General features: G+C 50.2%; 1 protein-coding gene across 2 annotated transcripts in view; it reads right to left on the minus strand.

Moving 5' to 3' along the window:
- Hmcn2 (hemicentin 2) overlaps positions 1-11,958 on the minus strand; it is a 151,675-nt gene extending 139,717 nt beyond the window's left edge. Inside the window, exon 1 of one of the 2 annotated variants that reach the window (XM_016001985.3) lies at positions 11,587-11,958. In XM_016001985.3, coding sequence (XP_015857471.2) covers positions 11,587-11,845 — 259 coding nt within the window. In that variant the 5' untranslated portion in view covers positions 11,846-11,958. The remainder of the gene's footprint in view (positions 1-11,586) is intronic. The other variant, XM_076568964.1, reaches the window with a different exon arrangement.
- Positions 11,959-19,082: the final 7,124 nt, after the last annotated feature.

The following is a 19,082-nucleotide window of genomic DNA, read 5'->3' on the forward strand; positions in this document are numbered from 1 at the left end:
AAGCAGCTGAGATGGGTCAGTGGGTAAGGATGCTTATCACCAAGCCTGACCGGAATTTAATTCCTGAGACCCATATGGTGGAGGGGGAAATGGACTCCCAAAAGTTTTCCTCTGACCTACTCAATCATGCAATCACACACACAAATAAAAGCTTAGATAAAGGGAATCTGTATGTAAGTTGGCTATATATGTGTTACACATATGCACACACACATGAGCATGCAAGCATATGCACAGATACACACATGCACACAAACATGCACACTCAAATATATGCACACACATACACAAGCCTGGAAAGACATAAGAATATTAAAGTTTGCATTTCTTGAACACTGTATTATCAGAATGTTTTATAAGTGTGTATTCATTTTGCTTCTTTGGTTTGGGGTTTGGTGCTGAAAAGGAACCCAGGGCCTGTGCGCTACCACTGTGTTCCGATCCCAGTCCCAGTTTGGCAGAGTTTGAAGGAAACAGATTACTAACTGGAAGAGTTGAACCCTGAGCCAAAGCTTGACAAAGAACAGAAGGGAAGAGCTTCCTGGACGGTTTGAACAGATTAACACAGATGCGAAACTCCTGCCGTGTGCTCCAGCGAGAAGCCAGTTTAGCATTAAAGAGAATAGCCACCGTGACCACGACACTAAAGCCAGGAATGTGGGAACCCGTCACGGGAAGGGACTGCCTATGTAGGTCAACAGGAAACACAACCTAGCAGCATCTCAACAAAGCTGTGAATTTACCTGCTAAATCAGTGCCCATCCCCAACCAACAGAGGGCTTTTGTTTTGTGCGGGTGTTTTATTTTGTGTTAAGTCAGGGTCTCGGGTAGCCCAGGCCGGCCTCAAACTGTACAGTAGAGGATGACCTTGAATCTCTGACCCTCCTGCCTCCTCCAGCTCCCATGTGCTGGGATTGCAGAGCTGGCTCATCACGCCCAGCTTTTTGTGGTGCTAAGGACCAAACCTAAGGCCTTGTACATATTAGGCAAATGCTCTGCCAACTGAGTGACATCCTCAACGCTGTCATTCGATTTTTTTTCTGTTTGCTTTTGCTTCTTATTTATTTAGGTTTTTCTTCTAGTTAAGTTATTGTACTTTTTGGTTTCGGGTGTTAGAAATAAAACTGTCGCCCTTCACCTAAAGATTTAAAAATAAACAAAACAGCAACAACAACAACAACAACAACAACAAAAACCTTTAAATCAAGAGCCAGCCTCCTAGGACTCAGGCCGTAGTTCAGTGGTTGAGAATGTGTTTAGCACATGAAGCACTGGACTTGATCCCCAGCACCAAGAAACAACCAACCAACCACCAAAAGAATCAACCTATAAATGACATAAAACCGGGAACAAGAGAGATGCCTTCAGTCACCACATTTCTTAGACATTGTTCTGCGCAGCTGAGCTTACAGGACAGACACTGGAGAAAAGAGATAGCTGAGGAGGGAGGAGAAGAGGGTAAAGCCTGCGAGTCTGTGTGCCAACCCAGGGAGAGACACCACAAAGCCTAGCTTAAAGAAAAACCTTGAGAGCCTAGGGAGCAGGCTCAGTAGTAGAGAGCTGGCTGTACAAGTGAGGGTCCGATTCTGATGCCAGCGCACATGTAAACACCAGCTGCACTGGTGTGTGTCCAGAACTCCGCACTGGGGGAGAGAAGACGGGAGGAACACTGGGGATCTCTGGCCAGCTAGCCCAATCGGGAGCTCCAGGGCCAGGGAGAGACTTTGTCCCCAAAAACAAGGTCGAGGGAGACCGAGGAACATACTCAACGTCAACCTCTCGCCTACACACATGTGCACATACATACACACTCACACACATGCACACATACTGACACACACGCACACTCACACACACGCACACTCACACACATGCATACTCACACACACTCAGGAAGGTGCACGAACATATACACACTTCAGTAAAAAAGTTTGAAAAGCAATAAATGTACGAAAACAAATTGCTCCCCATCATCCCAGAAATACAGACTTTCAAAATGAACTATGATGGATAAAAACATCCTGGCCAAAATGGTGACACACAGGAAAAGGATTCAGTTAGAAATAATCTTAATTGAATTAGAGGAATCTGTAGGAAAAACAGGGCCTGGCTAATGAAGTGTGTCAGCAGGGGGGCAAGCAGGACCTTGGGGGACAGGTGGATTCCTTTAAAGGTAATTATAGCTAAATTCAAGATTTAACAAAATTTTGAGCAAAATCACAGTCAATATTTTGAAGATTTTAATTTTAATTTAGTTTATTTATTTATTTATGTGGCAAGATCTCACTATGAAGACTTGGCTAGCCTGGAATTTGCTATGTAGACCAGGCTGGCATCAAACTCACAGATGTCTACCTGCCTCTGCCTCCTGAACACTGGGATTAAAAGTGTGCACCACCATACCTGTCTTGTGTGTGTGTGTGTGTGTGTGTGTGTGTGTGTGTGTGTGTGTGTGTCGTATACGCATGTGTAGTGGGAGCTTAAATATATGGCTACATGCACCTGAGTGTAGGTGCCCCAGAGTCCAGAAGAGGGCGTTAGGTCCCCTAGAACTGAACTTACAGGCAGTTGTCGGCTACCCAGAGCAGATGCTGGAACCAAACTTAGGCTCTCTGTAAGAGCAGCCAATGTTCTTAACTGCTGAACCATCGCTCCAGCCCACAGCTGAATTTTTTAAGAAGTTAACAGAGGTTTTCTGTTACATAATATTTCATCTGAAAGAATAAATACTTCAGCACAGTTTGAAAATGAAGACTGAAGACATGGGATGTTGCTAAGCCTGGGCTACATGAAACTCGGTCTCAAAATAATAAGAAGCAGGAGCCTGGTTCTGGGTTCCATCTCTAGCACCATAAAAACAGAGAAATAAAGTGAAGTTTAAAAGTAGGAGAAGAAATTGGTTTAAGTCACTTTAGAAAAGGGGTCTAGAGAACAAAGAGGAGTAAACCAGGCCTTAGTTAATAAGGCCGTTTCCCACGGGGTTAAAGTTGACGATTCTGAAGCCATGCCTGTCCAGGCTGGAATGGAACAATGAAGTAAGTGAGTGGCCGACTGTGGGAAGCCAGGTCTGTCAGCCTTGGAACGGGACCTTAGAGATAAGCCACATGTGTTCACGGGGCTCCACGTGGGAAGAGGTTACAAAAATGCATGTGGTAGTGATTTAGTGCTGGAGACATCAGTCCGAAGGCATGTTCTGCTTGGAGGGACATGGCTATGTATTGGGCATCCTTCCTGTTGCTGTGATGAGATACATAGCAGAGCCGGGGGAGGGGGGAAGCATTTGGACCCATGGTTAAGAGGATGTGGTCCATAACGCTGGGAAGAAATGGTAAAGTTTATGATGTGGGGAGTGTGTACTAGGACGCCTCGTGTCTACTGGTCAGGAAGGAGCAGTCAGGGAACACTCACATTCCACCAGCTTCTGCTGGCTTCCTACCCCTCCCCTTCTTATTCAGTTGGGACCATCCACTGAAAGGGTCTGATGCCTGCATTTAGGATGGGCCTTCCTCCTCCGTCTGTCCTCTCTAGAAACCCCCTCATAAGCATAACCAAGAGTGTGCCTCATTAATGCCTGAGGTGTTTCCTCATCCAGTCAAACCGACAACCAAAATTAACTACCACAGATGGTTATATCCAGAAACACCATGGCCAGCAGATGGCTCAGGGGTTGGGGTGCTTGCTGACAAGGTTAGAACTCGAGTTGGACCCATGGGACCCACATAGTAGGACTGACTTCTGCAAGTTGCCCTCTGACCTCCACGTGCACTATGGCACATGTCTGCTGAAACCTCCACCCAATAATTTTTAAATGCAACAAAAAAATTTGGAACTAGAAATACAGATAGAAGCACATCTAAGTTCTGTACATGCTCAGATCTCCCTGCTCTGTCATGAAGGGGTTCAGAAGCAGCGCCCTCTAAGCAACCACAACCACATCTACACAAGAGCCTGACTGCTGACACCATTCTTCAACAGAAACAGACAGGAATCCTCAGGGAAACAGTCCTACACAATGTGTCGCCGGCAGCGACTTTCAGTACGGAGGAGTGTTCAAAAGTTAATAGTGGAGGCCTTGGGGCTGTGGCTTAGTTAGCAGAGCACTTTCCCAGCATGCACTGAGCCCTGGGTTCCATCCCCAGAGTGGCATAGGGGATGTGGTGCACACCTGTGATCCCAGCACTCAGGGAGGAGAGGCAAGAGAACCAGGTGTTCAAGGTCACGCTCTGCTATACAGCATGTTCAAGGCCAGCCTGGACCATATGAGACTTTGTATCAAAGTTATAAATGTGTCAGTAAATAAGAACAATCTTTTAAAACTCTCATGTGCTGCACTGGGAATATGGCTAGGAACACAGACGCCAAGCAAAGGAGCCCCCAAGGAGGAAAGCCTGAGGGTCTGAGCCAGGAAATAAACAAAGTAGTCTCGGAGGAGAACCAAGCTAGAAAAAACAAAAACACCCTGCACTTCCATGCCAAACAACATACACAACTTCATCATAAATAAGTAAATAAGGGGCTGGAGAGACGGCTCAGTGGTTAAGAGCACTGGCTGCTCTTCCAGAGGTCCTGAGTTCAATTCCCAGCACCCACACAGTGGCTCACAACTGTCTGTAACTCCAGTTCCAGGGGATCTGATGCTCTCATACAGACATACATGCAGGCAAAACACCAATGCTCATAAAATAGAAATAAATAAATCATTTTTTTAAAAAGAAGAAAACATAAAACCAGGTATAAAAGTACATATAAGGGATTATTGTGATCCCAGCAATCGGGAAGCTGAAGCAGAAGGATCGTGAGTTCAAGGTTGGCCTGGGCTACATAGCAAAACTAGATCCAATATATGTGTGTGTGTGTGTGTGTGTGTGTGTGTGTGTGTGTGTGTGTGTGTGTGTGTGTGTGAAAAATGGCAGAGCAGAGCAGCAAATGCCTATAGTCATAACACTTGGGAAGTGGAGACGGGAGGGTCAGCAGTTAAAGGCCAAGTTCTAAGCCAGCCTGGGCCAGCCTGGTCAAGTTTCAGGTCAGCTTGGGCTACATAAGGCCCATCTCAAAAAATAAGGGGGGCAGGGGGGTAGGCATAAAGCACACACCTTTAATTCCAGCACTCTGGTGGCAGAGGCAGGTTAATCACTATGAGTTTCAGGCTAGCCTGGGCTACATAGTGAGACCTTATCTCAGAAAACGAACAAAGAAAGTTATCGTAATAACAAAGAACAAGGGTCCCTCTCTTAACATTTGTTATTGAGACTAATAATTAAAATAGTGTGTTCTTGGCACAAGAATCACAGGGCAGCGGAGAAGGGAAAATCCAGACATATTCCTACACTGTTAGGTAATTTGGGAACAAAGCAAGAGCCAAGCGATGAACAAGGAAGGGTATGTTGGGGAGATGACTCAGGCCGTGAAGCGCCTGCCTCCGGAGCCTGAGGACCTGAGTTCAGATCCCCAGCTCTCATGTAAAAACCGGGCGCAGTAGTAAACAGCTGGGAGCCCACACTGGGGAGGCAGAGCAGGCAGATCCCAGGAGCTCGCCCCTAGCCAGGCAGGCAGAATTGATGACCTCAGGTTCAGGGAGAGATCCTGCCTCGAAAAATCAAGTGGCATTGACCTCTGTCCTCTATGTACACACGTGCACATGCACACAGGAGCAAATGTACATAACACACACACACACACACACACACACACACACACACACACACACACGCTCATGTGCACACATGCACAGAGCAAGGATATTTTTATAAGATGAACCTAAATAAGTAATTATTTATTAATAATTGTATTTAATTATAATATAAAATTGTATTAGGGGTTTTTGTTTGTTTTTCAAGACAGGGCTTCTTTGTGTAACAGTCCTGGCTGTCCTGGAACTCACTCTGTAGACCAGGCTAGCCTCGAATTCACATAGATCCACCTGCCTCTGCCTCCTGAGTGCTGGGACTAAAGACGCGTCACTACCACATGGCTATATATTAGTTTTTTTTTTTTTCACTCTAGGCCAATTCATTTTTAATTACAGGCAAAGAGAGTAAATGCCTGTAACAAAACAATTAAATCTACATGTAACTAATTTGATGATGGAAAAATAAAAAAACACCATTGTAAATATGCAAGTGGAAAAAAAATACGAAGAAGAAAAAAGTCAGTAGATTTCTCTATACAAATATTGAAGACCTTCAAACCCCAGGAATCACAAACAATATGGAAAGGTAACCGACCAGGAAATACACTAACCACTGGGCAGGGGACGCAGCTCAGTGGAAGGGCACTTTAGTGGCATGGGTTCCATCCGTTGCCCACCAGGAGTTGAGTACTAAACATGTTGTTGATGTCATGGACATAGTGCCCTCAAGTGAATTAAGAAGAAAACCATTTGCTCCCCCACCCCCAAAATAACCTACAGCGAAATGACAAAGCACAGAAGAAAATCACAGGGGGAGGGAGGGGGAGGGAGGGAGGAGGGAAGGAAGGGGAGGGAGAGGGAAGGGGAGGAGGGAAGGGGAGGGAGGGAGGGATGGAGGAGGAGGGAGGAGGGAGGGAGGGAGGAGGGAGGGGGAGGGAGGGAGGGAGGAGGGAAGGAAGGGGAGGGAGAGGGAAGGGGAGGAGGGAAGGGATGGAGGAGGAGGGAGGAGGGATGGAGGGTGGAGGGAGGGAGGAGGGAGGGAGGAGAGAGGGAGGGAGGAGGGAGGGGGAGGGAGGGAGGGAGAGAGGGAGCACTCTAATGAACACTTCAAATCTACTGAGCCTCAAGAGCGAAGCAAACAAGAAACTGGCCTCTTCCCTAACTCCCAGGTTGGGGCAGCTGGGCTAAGAATGACCCCTCAAATGCCCAGAACATTCCACAGAATTGATGAGCCACCACCCACCCCCAATATCTACAGTGACCTAGGAACTCCACTGCCAAAAAGCCAGTCCAAGCCACAGACAATGTCACCCCAGGATGGGGATTTGTAGCATTTACTGGAGGGAATTGAAAAACTATCTACATTTCCAGTCAAATGAGACAGAAGATCTGTCACTGTTCTACTCTGGAAATTGTCCAATCTGGCTCATTTGTTTGTTCACTTGGAGTAGCTTGGCTGTTCTCTAATGCAATTCTCCTGCCTCTGCCTTTGCCTCTTTCAGGGTCCTAGGGACTGCAGGCATTTGAAACCACACCCAGCTAGGATTTCTAAAACCTTTTTTTTTTTTTCACATTATCTATTTATTTTTTATTTTTAGTTATTTTGGTCTATGTGTGCAAGTGTTTGACTGCATGTAAGTCTGTGCACACACACTGACTGTGTGTGCCTGACAGCGGAGGCCGGAAGAGAGCGTCAGAACCTCAGGAACTGTGCTACAGACTCCGGTTTTGAGTCCCCCTGTGAGTGCTGAGAACGAACCTGGGTCCTCTGGAAGAGCTGCCAGCCCTCTTAACCACTGAGCCATCTCTCCAGCCGCTTATTCATTTATTTATTGGATGGACACAGGCACGGAGGTCAGAGGACAACTTTGGGGAGTCAGTTCTCTCCGTCCACCATGCGGGTTTGGTGGATCAAACTTAGGCCATCAAGTCTGGCAGCAAGCACCTTTGACCCACTGAGCCATCTAGCTGGCCCCGCTCTTTGCAATGAAAGTCCTTTGTTTCCAAGGCTGCACATCCCTAGAAGCACCAGCGAGGCCCTACACACTCCCTCCAGTGGCTCCCTTTAATAAAACACTCAGGCCACAGAGCTGGGGGCGCAGATCAAAAACAGTAGTCTCCAGCTCATCCTCTGCTGAAGGGCATTCCATTTGCTGATTCAGCAGACACAGCCAGACCCCAGCTGCAATGCCTGCTCGGGACACAGCGCTCCAAGCCCATACAAGGAAATCCAAGGCCTCCCAGTCCTTGGCAGCTGCAGGCAGCAGGCAGCAGGGTTGGCTACACCCATCCCCACCCCGCCGGCCCCATTTCCACCAGGAGAGCTGCGGAGCTCCCCCACACACCTGTCCCCACGTGTCACCCTGTCCTCCAGTCCGCACCCAGCTAGCCATTCAGCCCAGGAAATCTTTTGTTCCAAGTGTGTCCCTGGCAGGAGCATCCAGTGTTCCCCCTCAGTCTTCGGTGTCCCCTCAGCGTCCTCTCCCAGGCACTGTACCTAAGTGACGCTCCCTCCACCTCTCATTTTGAGACAGTATCTTGAAGTTGGGCTTGAACTTTCAATCCTCCTGCCTCAGCCACCATGCCCAGCTGCGCATGTCATGTTCTGCACCCCCAAACTTCCCCCGCCAGGCTGCTGGCTCCTCGGCACGAATCCTACCCCCACCCATGTCCCCTCCCACTTTGGCCTTACAAATTACTGAGATCTTTTTCAAATGGAATCTGGGGGTAGCTTTAGGCAGGATGGTTTGGATAGCCTAAGAGGAGGTTGGGGTTTGGCTTTGTAAAAAAAGAAAAAAAAAAAGAGTGAGGGACCTGTGAGAGTGCTCAGCAGGCAAAGGCGCTTGATTCAGTCCTAAGGACCCCATGATGGACGAGAACGCCGGTTCCAGCCAGCTGTCCTCTGACCTCCATGTTTGCTGTGGCACATCCACACGTGTGTACAAATAATAGATAAATAAACAAACAAACAAATAAACGTAATTTGATTTTTTTAAAGTGAAGTAGCTACCAGGGTGCCCAGAGGAGGGCACATGTTCAGCAGACTCAAGCAGAGAGACCCCCGCTTCTTCACCTCCTGAGGTCATGTTTTTCCCAAAATTCTTTCCGTGTTGTAAAACTGAACATAAAGTTGTTAGAATAAATGTTTGTGCATTCTATGCACGGTAGAATCCCGAACTCCAGAGAAACACAAGCCTGCATGAAGAAAAGTGCATTGCAACCGTGCATCTGAATTTGGGGTCCGGCTTTCTTTCCAGCTACGCTCTTGTCTACCCCAGTGTTTACAGATGCCCACCCGCTCTGAGCCAGAGGTGGAGGGGTGATGGCAAGGCTTCCAGGTGTTAAACAAAATCTCCATGTCTTTTCAAAATTAGCTAGATGTCTCTAGAGCATCCCTGGTCCTCTCTAGAGCATCCCTGGTCCTCTCTAGAACATCCCTGGTCCTCTCTAGAGCATCCCTGGTCCTCTCTAGAGCATCCCTGGTCCCTTTAAAGCTAGGGGAACAAGAGGAACAGGGATGTGGAGTTTTGTATGTATGTTTGCTTTTAATGATGACTACTATTCTTTTTTAAGCAAGTTGCATTACAAGTCTTCATTTCCTGGCAGCTGGAGGACCATTTTCAATTGGAAAAATTCCTTTACATCTGTGGTAAACTTCATTTTGATGAGAAGTTGGACTTGTATTTTACTACCTTTTTTTAAGATGAGCATCATTTAAATTTTAATGGATTTAAAATAAAGTACAGAGGTCTGTGGAGATGGCTCAGTGGGTAAAGGTACTTGCCACCCAACCGGTCAACCTAAGTTCCAGCTCTGGAACCCGCAGGCTGGAAGGAGAGAACCTTCTCCTGCAAGTTGTCCTCTGAACTCCACATACACGCCATGGTGTGTGCATATGCACACACAAATACTTAAAAATTAGAGAGAGAGAGAGAGAGAGAGAGAGAGAGAGAGAGAGAGAGAGAGAGAAAATAGAAAGAAAGGAGGAAGAAAAGAAAACCAAGAATGGAAGGAAAGGAGGGGTGAAGAGCTGAGTCTTGAAGGTTGGTGGGCCACATACCCACTCCGTGCCAGAGGACATCTGAAGTTAGTGGCCAGGAAGGGCAGCAAGGACAGTCCTCAGAAGCCCCCTTCTGGGCCCAAGACACTGTCTGTCTCAAAAAGCTGCTACCCATCCTGCAATGGGAGCCAGGTGATTTAGAGACAAACACAGTAAAGGCATCATCCACCCAGCAGGTGGCTTCAGGAAACCTTGTCAGTTCTCCGGATCATATCTACTCCCCCCCACACACACACACCCCGGTTTAATAATGCCTTTAGAAACCCAAGAGCGAACAAAGAAGGGGAGGGAGAGTTGGGGAGATAGAGGCTGCCCTACGTTCTCCAGCACCTAACCTCACTATCCTTTTGGGGTCCCTGAAGTCTTTTCCTAGGCTTATAGCTAGGGAGCCCCATAGAGCAGGGGCACAGGGGAGCGGGGAGTCAAGCCCCTGGAAGCTTCTGTGATTGACAGATGTGCCCCCAGAGGCTTGACAGGTCGCCATCAGCTTGGTGTGCCTCCTCAAACAGTGCTGTCAGCACGGCATGGAATGCCTTTGTGGTGGGGGTCTTTAAAGCTAGCCTGGACAGACATGTGGACAGACAGAGCAGCTGACTTTAAAGAGAACAACCAGGGGTCACTCTTCTCCAGATCGCAGCAGGAGCACCCGCTTCTCTCCTACTTCAGTCTAAGTTTGACATTTTCTCAATTCAAAAATAGGTCGGGGCTGGAGAGATGGCTCAGTGGTTAGGAGCACTGGCTGCTCTTCCAAAGTTCCTGGGTTCAATTCCCAGCACCCACATGGCAGCTCACTGTCTGCAACTCAAGCTCCAGTGGATCTGATACCCTCACACAGACATGCATGCAGGCCAAATACCAGCAGACATAAAAATTAAAATAAATAGATAAATATTATTTTTAAAAAAAAAAAATGTTGAGAGAAGTAGTCAGAATTGGGGGCATGTAGGGCACGTCTCCACTGTGTGCAAGGGACACATGGTGAGGCCTTCCCAGGAGCATTTTCCACCCTCAGCTGAAAGGTAGGAGCTCCTGACTGCTGAGGAAGCCCAGGTATCCAGGGGACCTGCTTTGCTGGGGAACTCCTCTCTGTGAGGTCGGCAGGTAAAGAGGAAAAGGGGACAGTCTGAGTTACTCCTAGCATGGGCCCCACAAAGGGCTGCATTTCCCCCAAAGGGTGACTTTAGGGGTGTCCTGGCCTCCCATGCACAAGCTGGGAAATGAGTCTGAGAAAAACCTATTCAGTCAGCAGAGGGCTTGCCTAGCGTGCATGGAGGCCCAGGGTCCATCCCCAACACCAGATAAGGGGCTGTGTTGACGTAGGTCTGTGATCCCAGCACTCTAGAAGCTGCGGCAGGAGGATCAGAAGTTCAGGGTCATCCTCCACTACACAGCAAATCTGAGACGAGCCTGGGCTACATGAGGTCCTGCCTCAAAAAGTGAAAGGCACGGAGGAGAGAGAAGGAAGGAGGGAGGGAGAGAAGGGAGAGAAGGAAGGAGGGAGGAAGGGAGAGAAGGAAGGAAGGAAGGAAGGAAGGAAGGAAGGAAGGAAGGAAGGAAGGAAGGAAGGAAGGAAGGAAGGAAGGAAGGAAGGAAAAAATAAAGTAAAATCCAGAAAACCACACAGGCTCCTGGCACCTGCAACCAACATCTCAGCAAGTTTTCTCATTTCACAGATGGAGAGGGTAAGGTCGCCTGCTAGAAACTCTCAACCTGGCCAGTGTCAACCTGGGGGGGGGGATGTAGGAGAGGGCGTGGCCAGGCGGCAGGAATGTGAGAGAAGGCGCTCGGGCTCTTCCATCTCGCTCCCCCCGCGAAGGGCCAGGTGCATGGGGGAAGTCATGGCGGGCGCGGGGTCGAAGGTGGGAGGCGACCTCGAGGACCGTGCGCGGGGCGCTACCTGGGTCGTGGAAAGGCACCAGCGCATAGTTGGCGATGACCCGGCTGCTGCTGCTCAGGCTGCGCTCCAGAATGCGCGAGGCGCCGTCGATCACCTGCATCAGATCATCCCACATGGAGCCGGTGACATCGAAGACGAAGGCCAGGGTGGCGTCTCCTGTGGCGGGGGACAGCGCCGTCGTGGGTGCGTCAGACGTGACCACCGCCACTACTGTGGAGATCGCCACTAGCAGCGGCAAGAGCGGCGCGCCGGGCGTCATGCTGAGCCCGAGGCTGCAGCAGCGATGGGACGCGCAGGTCGCAGTGAGAGGTGGCAGTCTGTCTCGCTCCAACGGGTTCACCGGACAGGGGCGCGGCGGGGTCCCCCTGGTGGGAGCCCGAGGCGGTTCCTAACGCCCACCCCGCCTCCCACACCCCCGCCCCCAGACGCCCCGCGGCGTGACTCAAACTTTCCCAGCCCCGTCGCTCGCTGGTCCAGCCCCGAGGTTAGAGGAGGACGCAGGGCAGACAGCAGAAGGGAGGTGGAGCCAAGCGCGAAGGATGAGGGTGCGGGAAGCCACCGACACCTGCAGACCCTTCTGCGGGGGCGGAGAGGACACATGAGCAGTCCAAGTCTGGCTTAGACAGGCCTTGCATTCACTGTTACCTCCACCCGGCCATTCTAAGGACCCAGGGGCTCTGAGTCTCCCAGATATTGTAATTATTCTTGTCAAAATCGACAAGCCTAAGCCTGGTATCCACCATGGGCACAGCATCCCACTGTTATTTTCTAGAAGCTTGTTGCAATCCAAGGGGGACGATACTAAGACCAAATCAATTTGATACAGGCCGTCGGGGGCTCGGAGAGAGAAGAACCCATTTACTAGGTAATGTAGGCAGCATCGGAAGCCAAAGATAGAAGGACCCCGAATTCCTTGGACTCTGCTGCCTCCCTCTGAATATTGTAAGATATTGTTGCAGGTCATATGGGGACTCCAGAGGACTGGGCACACACTCCTCTGGTCACCTGTCTAACGGGTGACTCATGGGTTGCATGTGAAGGGGCTTGGACACATGGAAGTGGCTTCCTGGGCTGGGCTCAGCCATGGTCTACCTAACAGTGCTCCTCTGCCTGGTGGGTCAGGGTGTTGCCTCCATCACTGGACTAAGTGGGGATATTCTCTCCACAATCAGGCTGAGTAGAGGGTGCTGTCGCTGCACTTGGACTGTTTGGGGGTATTCCTCCATCACTTGGCCAGGCAGAATGCTCCTTCCACCATCAGGCGGGGCAGAGGTAGCTCGCTCCATTCTGTTGAAGCCTTCCACTCTGCCAGGCTGTACTCTTCTGGTGATTTTTGCCCTTACAGACCAAGAGCCCCTTGGAGTGGAGACTGTGCCTTGGTGTCCCCACCACCCCGCCCTGATAATACTCTAGTCCCCTGCACAGGGTGGGGACTCATGAAATGTTGCTTGATTGAAAGGGGGACACATGGCAAGCATGCTTGTTTCCTTAGGGTCTCCGCTGAGCATAGTGCCCTAGGTGAGGCCAGCTAGATCCTGGACACAGCCGAGGGCTCTGGAATATAGAGGGGTCACTCTCCAAACCCTCCCTCTGAAGATACCTCAGCCAGGAGGACAGCCACTGTACACCATCTCTTTAGGCCAACCTCAGCTCCTCTGTCTCTGAGGCTATGGGGATTGCTTTGTCCTACACCCACAGTCCCTGTCCTAGCTCTGACTAAACTGTAGCACAGGGATTGTGCCTGGGTGTGTGCCCGTGTACTGTAACTGAGCTCCATGACAATGGAGACCCAGAGCCTGGCACATGACAAGAGCCCAGCAAAGGTCTGTCTGCCACCTGCGAAGGGAAGTGGGTATCAGAGATGGTGGGCTGCTGAGCCCTGGCCATGGGCAGGGGCAGGGGCAGGCTCGATTCATCTCTGAGACTCGAGTCTAGATGAGGGCCAAAGACGCAGGGCAACAGTCTCTTGAAGAGCTGTCTGTCTCGTGGGCTACCGCAGAAGCCAGGACCCCAAGGCCTGAGCGTGGAGTTTGCAGCCAAGTTCAACGGGAAGTTGAGTCTCCTGCACTTTGTGCAAACTGACTATTACGATCTCTCTGGGTGAAGGCTGCAACTGCCCCCCAGAGCCTGGGCAGGCCTGGGCAGCTGCTGGATGAGAAGAGAGGCCCCAGCTGTGGGAAGCAGTAGCAACCAGGCCCAGGAACCAAATGGTGACATTTCAGACCCAGGACAGAGGACTTGGTCACTGAGTCTGCAAACATTTGCTGGGCCTCAGCTGAATGTCAGGTACTGATGCGGTGCTGTTGGAATGGGTTCGGAAGATAAAGGAGTGCGGTCCTACCCTGAGGAGGAGAGATGGTAAACAAATAATTCTAAGTCAGTGAGATAAGTGCTAACAGCAGGATTACCCCAGCTCTGGGAGCTCAGAGGAAGGAGGGGCTGAGCCTAAGAGGTCAGAGGAGGCCATGGAGCAAGTCTGAGAAGCCAGCAAAAGTGAGAGGAAGGGCATTGAAGAGCTGGAACAGCATGTGCGAAGGCACAGAGATCAGAGAGGCCTCCAGTGGGTCACCCAGGGGACTGAAAGAGATGAAGGCAGAGGAGGGGCAAAGGCTAGACCATGAAGGACCTTAGGTACTTCCCTCAACCCTCTGAGGTTTACCTGAAGGCATGGGAGCTGTTGGAACGTTAACCAGGGAAGCAGCTGGGTCTTATTAACATACTCAGACAGCTCTCAGTGGCTGAAGTTCAGGGGACAGAACCTGTAGATGCCCGGAAGCCATAAATCTCTCCAAGGAGGTCAGTGATGGACCAAAAAACAGCAAGGAGCTGCTCCTTATGCTGGTACAAGCAGTGGAGAGAACCACAGACTTGAGCCTTGGTGGCTTTGAGGCACATAGGGAGTGGGATGGGAAGGTGTCTCAATATGTAGCCCAGGCTGGCCTTGAACCCAGGGATTCTTCCTCGGTCTCACAGTGCCTGTGTTACCCTATGTGTCACCCTACCCACATTTAGATTTGAGTTCTGAAGCTGTCTGGTGACCTTCAGTGAAGTACTCCCTTCAAGATAGAGGGGAGGGGACTGGAGAGATGGCTCAGTGGTTAAGAGCATGGTTGCTCTTGCAGAGGACTTGGGTTTGATTCCCAGCACCCACATGGTGGTTTAGTCATCCATAACTCCAGTTCAAGGAGATCCAATGCCTTTTTTAAATTTTCATGGGCACCAAGCACACATGGTACACACACATGGTACACACACACATACATGCCAGCAAAACACTCACACATGACATATAACAAATAAATCTAAAAAGAAGATTTTAAAGAGGTGGAAGGAGAAATAACGAGAGCCTTGCAGGTGTTTCTTGTCACTCCATCACTCTGCAAGGACCCCCAGGTTCCCCCAGAGATGGAAAGAAAAGTTCAGAGCTAGCCTCGGGCTGGCTCTCCCCCTGTTCCCATGGGAGGGAACCTGGGGCAGGCATTTGCCATCCATCTGCTATCACTCCATCTGCTCCATCGGGCCCAATCCTATTGTCCACCCAGGGTGGCTGCTTTAAGCACAGATGTCTCAGGTGCTCAGGGTTTCCCTAGGAGTGTAACCAAAGCCACGGAATCAAAGTGAAGGAGACCCACGGCATGCAGGTACAACACAGACAAGCCACAGCAACCTGCTCCATTCCTTCACCTCTACCTCCCCAGCCCCCGGGGAGCCGGCATTTTTGTTTGTCTGTTTGTTTTTTAAGACTTATTTATTTATTATGTATACAGTGTTCTGTCTGCACATATCCCTGCAGGCCAGAAGAGGGCACCAGATCTCATTACAGATGGTTGTGAGCCACCATGTGGTTGCTGGGAATTGAACTCAGGACCTCTGGAAGAGCAGCCAGTGCTCTTAACGGCTGAGCCATCTCTCCAGCCCCAAACCTGCATTTTTTAACTCAAGGGAGCCCGCAGTTTTCCACTATTTCCAGAAGGCATCATCTTAGTATTTTTGTTTCCTAGCACAACACACACTTGCTGTGGAGATGCCTGTACCAGGCTGCTTACGGGAAGTACACACCGTTCTTCCCTGGCTCATAACCATGCCTCTCCTGTGTCCACAGGGGGACCCGAGGGCAGCCAAGGGGCTGCGTCGGGACCTAGATCACTAGACACTGTTTGCCCTCTCTACTACCTGATCACTAAAGGCACCTGGTCTGGACCACGTCAGATGCTGAGTCCAGCTTGTCCTGCTCACCTTGCCCCTCCCACCCTCCTCCCCAGGTGCCTGCTCTGTCCCTCCAAGACTGACAGCATCATGTGCCAAATCTTCACTGAGTAGCAGACTTTAGGTCAGGCAACTGCTCCCCTCCAGATAGGGAAACTGAGGCTCCAAAAAGGAAAGTTCTGGGATCAGGCAGGACTTGGTATGTGCCTCTGTCTTCCTGGGAAACCCAGGGATCCACCTACTGCTCGTGGCTGTCTTGGAAATTCGGGGCAAGGAATCCAACAGGAGCTCAATGGGCAGAGCTTCAAGAACTGACCCAGACCCCAGGTCATGCTGTCAGGATGCTCTGCTAGGTGGAGGGGAAACCTCTGACCCAGACTTCTGACGTTTCTGCACCTTTTCGGACTGTGAGAGACCTAGCGCACCCATGTTTTCCCGGGGTGACTGTGGAGGGAGGGGCTGAGGATTCAGCTGCTTGGCTGGAGCAGGGACACTGTCGGCTCTTTCCTAGGACGGTTGTGCAGATTCCAGGGCCCCCGCTCCCTCCTGCAGGGAGACCCAGGGGACAGGGCTCACAGGAAGACAGAGGAGCTGATGACTAGAATGGACAGAGTTCCTGAGGACAAGAGGGTGGCCAGAGTCCCGGCTCTAACAGCCGTGGCCCCACAGCCAGGGCTGGATGATTTACTGCCGAGCCCAGTCCCGCGGTGGGACCAGCCTCCAAGTCACATGTACTGCAGGAATGATTTGAAGCCATCCCAAGACATATTTGAGCCACTTGACACGGCAACCGTTGCCCATCCCCATGTTTTCAAGAACAAACAAATGAAAACTGGGCCAGAGACAGCACTTCGGGGCTCACTCCCACCACCCCGCCTGGCCCAGCTGCTCCGGGGTCTCCAGGCCAGAGCGCCTGCTCAGTCCTGAGCACCACCAACGTTGCTCTTGGAGGTCATTGCTCACTTGCTCTGGCTGTGTCCTGACTGAGTCTCACTGTCATCTAAAGCCATTCAGTCACCTCCACTGGTCTCATTGGAGGCTGGCACCAACATCCACAGTGAGCTGGGGTTTATTACCTGTATACATCTTAAGTGTCTTGTGAGAGGCCCCGCCCCATTAAAAACTGGAAAGGCTAGCTGGATGTGACAGTGCATGCTTTTAATCCCAGCACTCAAGAGGCAGAGGCAGGCCGATTTCTGTGAGTTCCAGGACAGCCAGGGCTACACAGAGAAACCCTGCATCACAAAAAGAAAAACAAACAAACAAATGGAAAGGCTAGGAAGATGCCTCAGCTTCAAAGCACAGGGACCTGGGTTTGAGTCCCAACTCACATAACAAAGCGAGCATGGAAATGCTCACTTGTCATCTGGGACAGGGACGGATGCAGAAACAGAAGGATGCAGAAATGGGGGTGCTGTCGCTGGCCAGACAGCCTGGACAACCTGTCAGGTCCCAGTGAGAGAGAGAATGTCCCACAAAACAAGTTGGATACCTCCTGAGGAACACACACACACACACACACACACACACACACATGCGCGCACCCCAAACTGTGTATTTTAGCTCCCTGCCTTAAGCTCTTGCTCTTCCTTTTCTCAGAAAGCTTGGTTTTCAGTTCTCTCAGCTTCCTGATGAGTTACTTACTCTCCTTTTGGGTGACCTGAGGAAGAGCCACCCTAGCCCCCTCCATATTGAAATCCTGACAAGTAGGGCTCTCTGTGTCCCCCTAACCCTCATGGAGGATGACATTGACACAGCTCTGGCCTGCAGGGGCTGAAGGCCCATGTGCCATGATGTCTCCTGAAGAGGCAGATGGAGCAGGCCGGGGAGCAAGGGTGACTCAGAAGGCGTGGCCTAGACGGAGGTCAAGGGGAAGACTAAAGAGTCTAGAAAGATCCACATGTGATCAATTGGGTTTGGAAAACCAAATTCTCATGCCAATAGGAAGACAGGCTTTTCCAACTTAAAATGCTGGAACAGTTGTGGATCTATAAAAAGAAATAACAAGCCCCAATCTCTAACTCGCATTACACACAAAACTAATCAGAGATGACTGTTAGGCCAGTTTAAAGGCTGAATTAGAAAGTTTCTAGAAACAGGATACTGGAGAGATGGCTCAAGGATTAAGAATGTGTGTTGCTCAATCATGAGGACCGGAGTTTAGATCCCAGTGCTCACATCAGTGGTTCACAAATGACTGTAACTCCAGCTCCAAGGGATCTAGCATCCTCTTCCGGCCTCTGCAGACACATAGGGCATAGACTCAAACAGACACATAAGTGCGCATGCACACACACATAAATAAAATTTTGAGAGAGAGAGAGAGCTTTCTTCTTCCACTTAATACACAATGACTACATCTGAGGAGCTGAGGAGCAGAAACCAGCCCAAAGAGCATACGGAAAGGAAAGCACATTGATGCTGTCCTACCTAGGACTTCCCTACTTTCCCTTTGGAATTCCTCAAACTGCACTGAGTTCTCTGTAAAGTGCAGCTAAAAGCACTCCCATCCAAGAAGCACCCTGTCTTAGTTAGGCTTACTGTTGCTGTTTACCATGACCAAAGAAACTTGGAGAGGAAAGAGTTTATTTGACTCACACTTCCATATCACTGTTCATCATCCAAGGAAGTCAGGACAGGAACTCAAAACAGAGCAGAAACCTGGAGGTAGGAGCTGATGCAGAGGTCATGGAGGTGCTGCTTACTGGCCTGCTCCTCATGGCTTGTTCAGCCTGCTTTCTTATAGACCCAGGACCACCAGCCCAGGGGTGGCACCATCAACCATGGCTGGGCCCTCACACATCAATCACTAATTAAGAAAATGCCCTACAGGCTTGCCTGCAGCCCGATCTTATTCAGGCATTTTCTCACTTGAGGCTCCCAGCTCTCCAGTGACTCTAACTTGTGTCAACCTGACACAAAAACAGCCAGCACATCTGAAACCCCAAAACATCCCATTCCCAGGAACATGCCCACCCCAGAATCATCCTATTTCAGAAGCATCCCATCCTAGAAACATCCCCCAACCCAAGAAGCATTTCATCCCAGAAGCATCTAATCTGAGAAGCATCCCAACCCAGAAGCATCCCATCCCAGAAGCATGCCATCCCAGAAGCATCCCTTCTCAGAAGCGTTCCATCCCAGAAACACCCCAACCCAGAAGCATCCCAACTTAGAAGCATCCCCATCCCAGAAACATCTCCATTTCAGGAGTATCTCCATTCCAGAAGCATCCCGTTCCAGAAATATGCCTGTGGAGGTGTTCCTGGTTTTGTTCTCCTTCAGATGAT

The sequence above is a fragment of the Peromyscus maniculatus genome, chromosome 4 (genome assembly GCF_049852395.1).
Source record: "Peromyscus maniculatus bairdii isolate BWxNUB_F1_BW_parent chromosome 4, HU_Pman_BW_mat_3.1, whole genome shotgun sequence".
Classification (NCBI taxonomy): domain Eukaryota; kingdom Metazoa; phylum Chordata; class Mammalia; order Rodentia; family Cricetidae; genus Peromyscus; species Peromyscus maniculatus.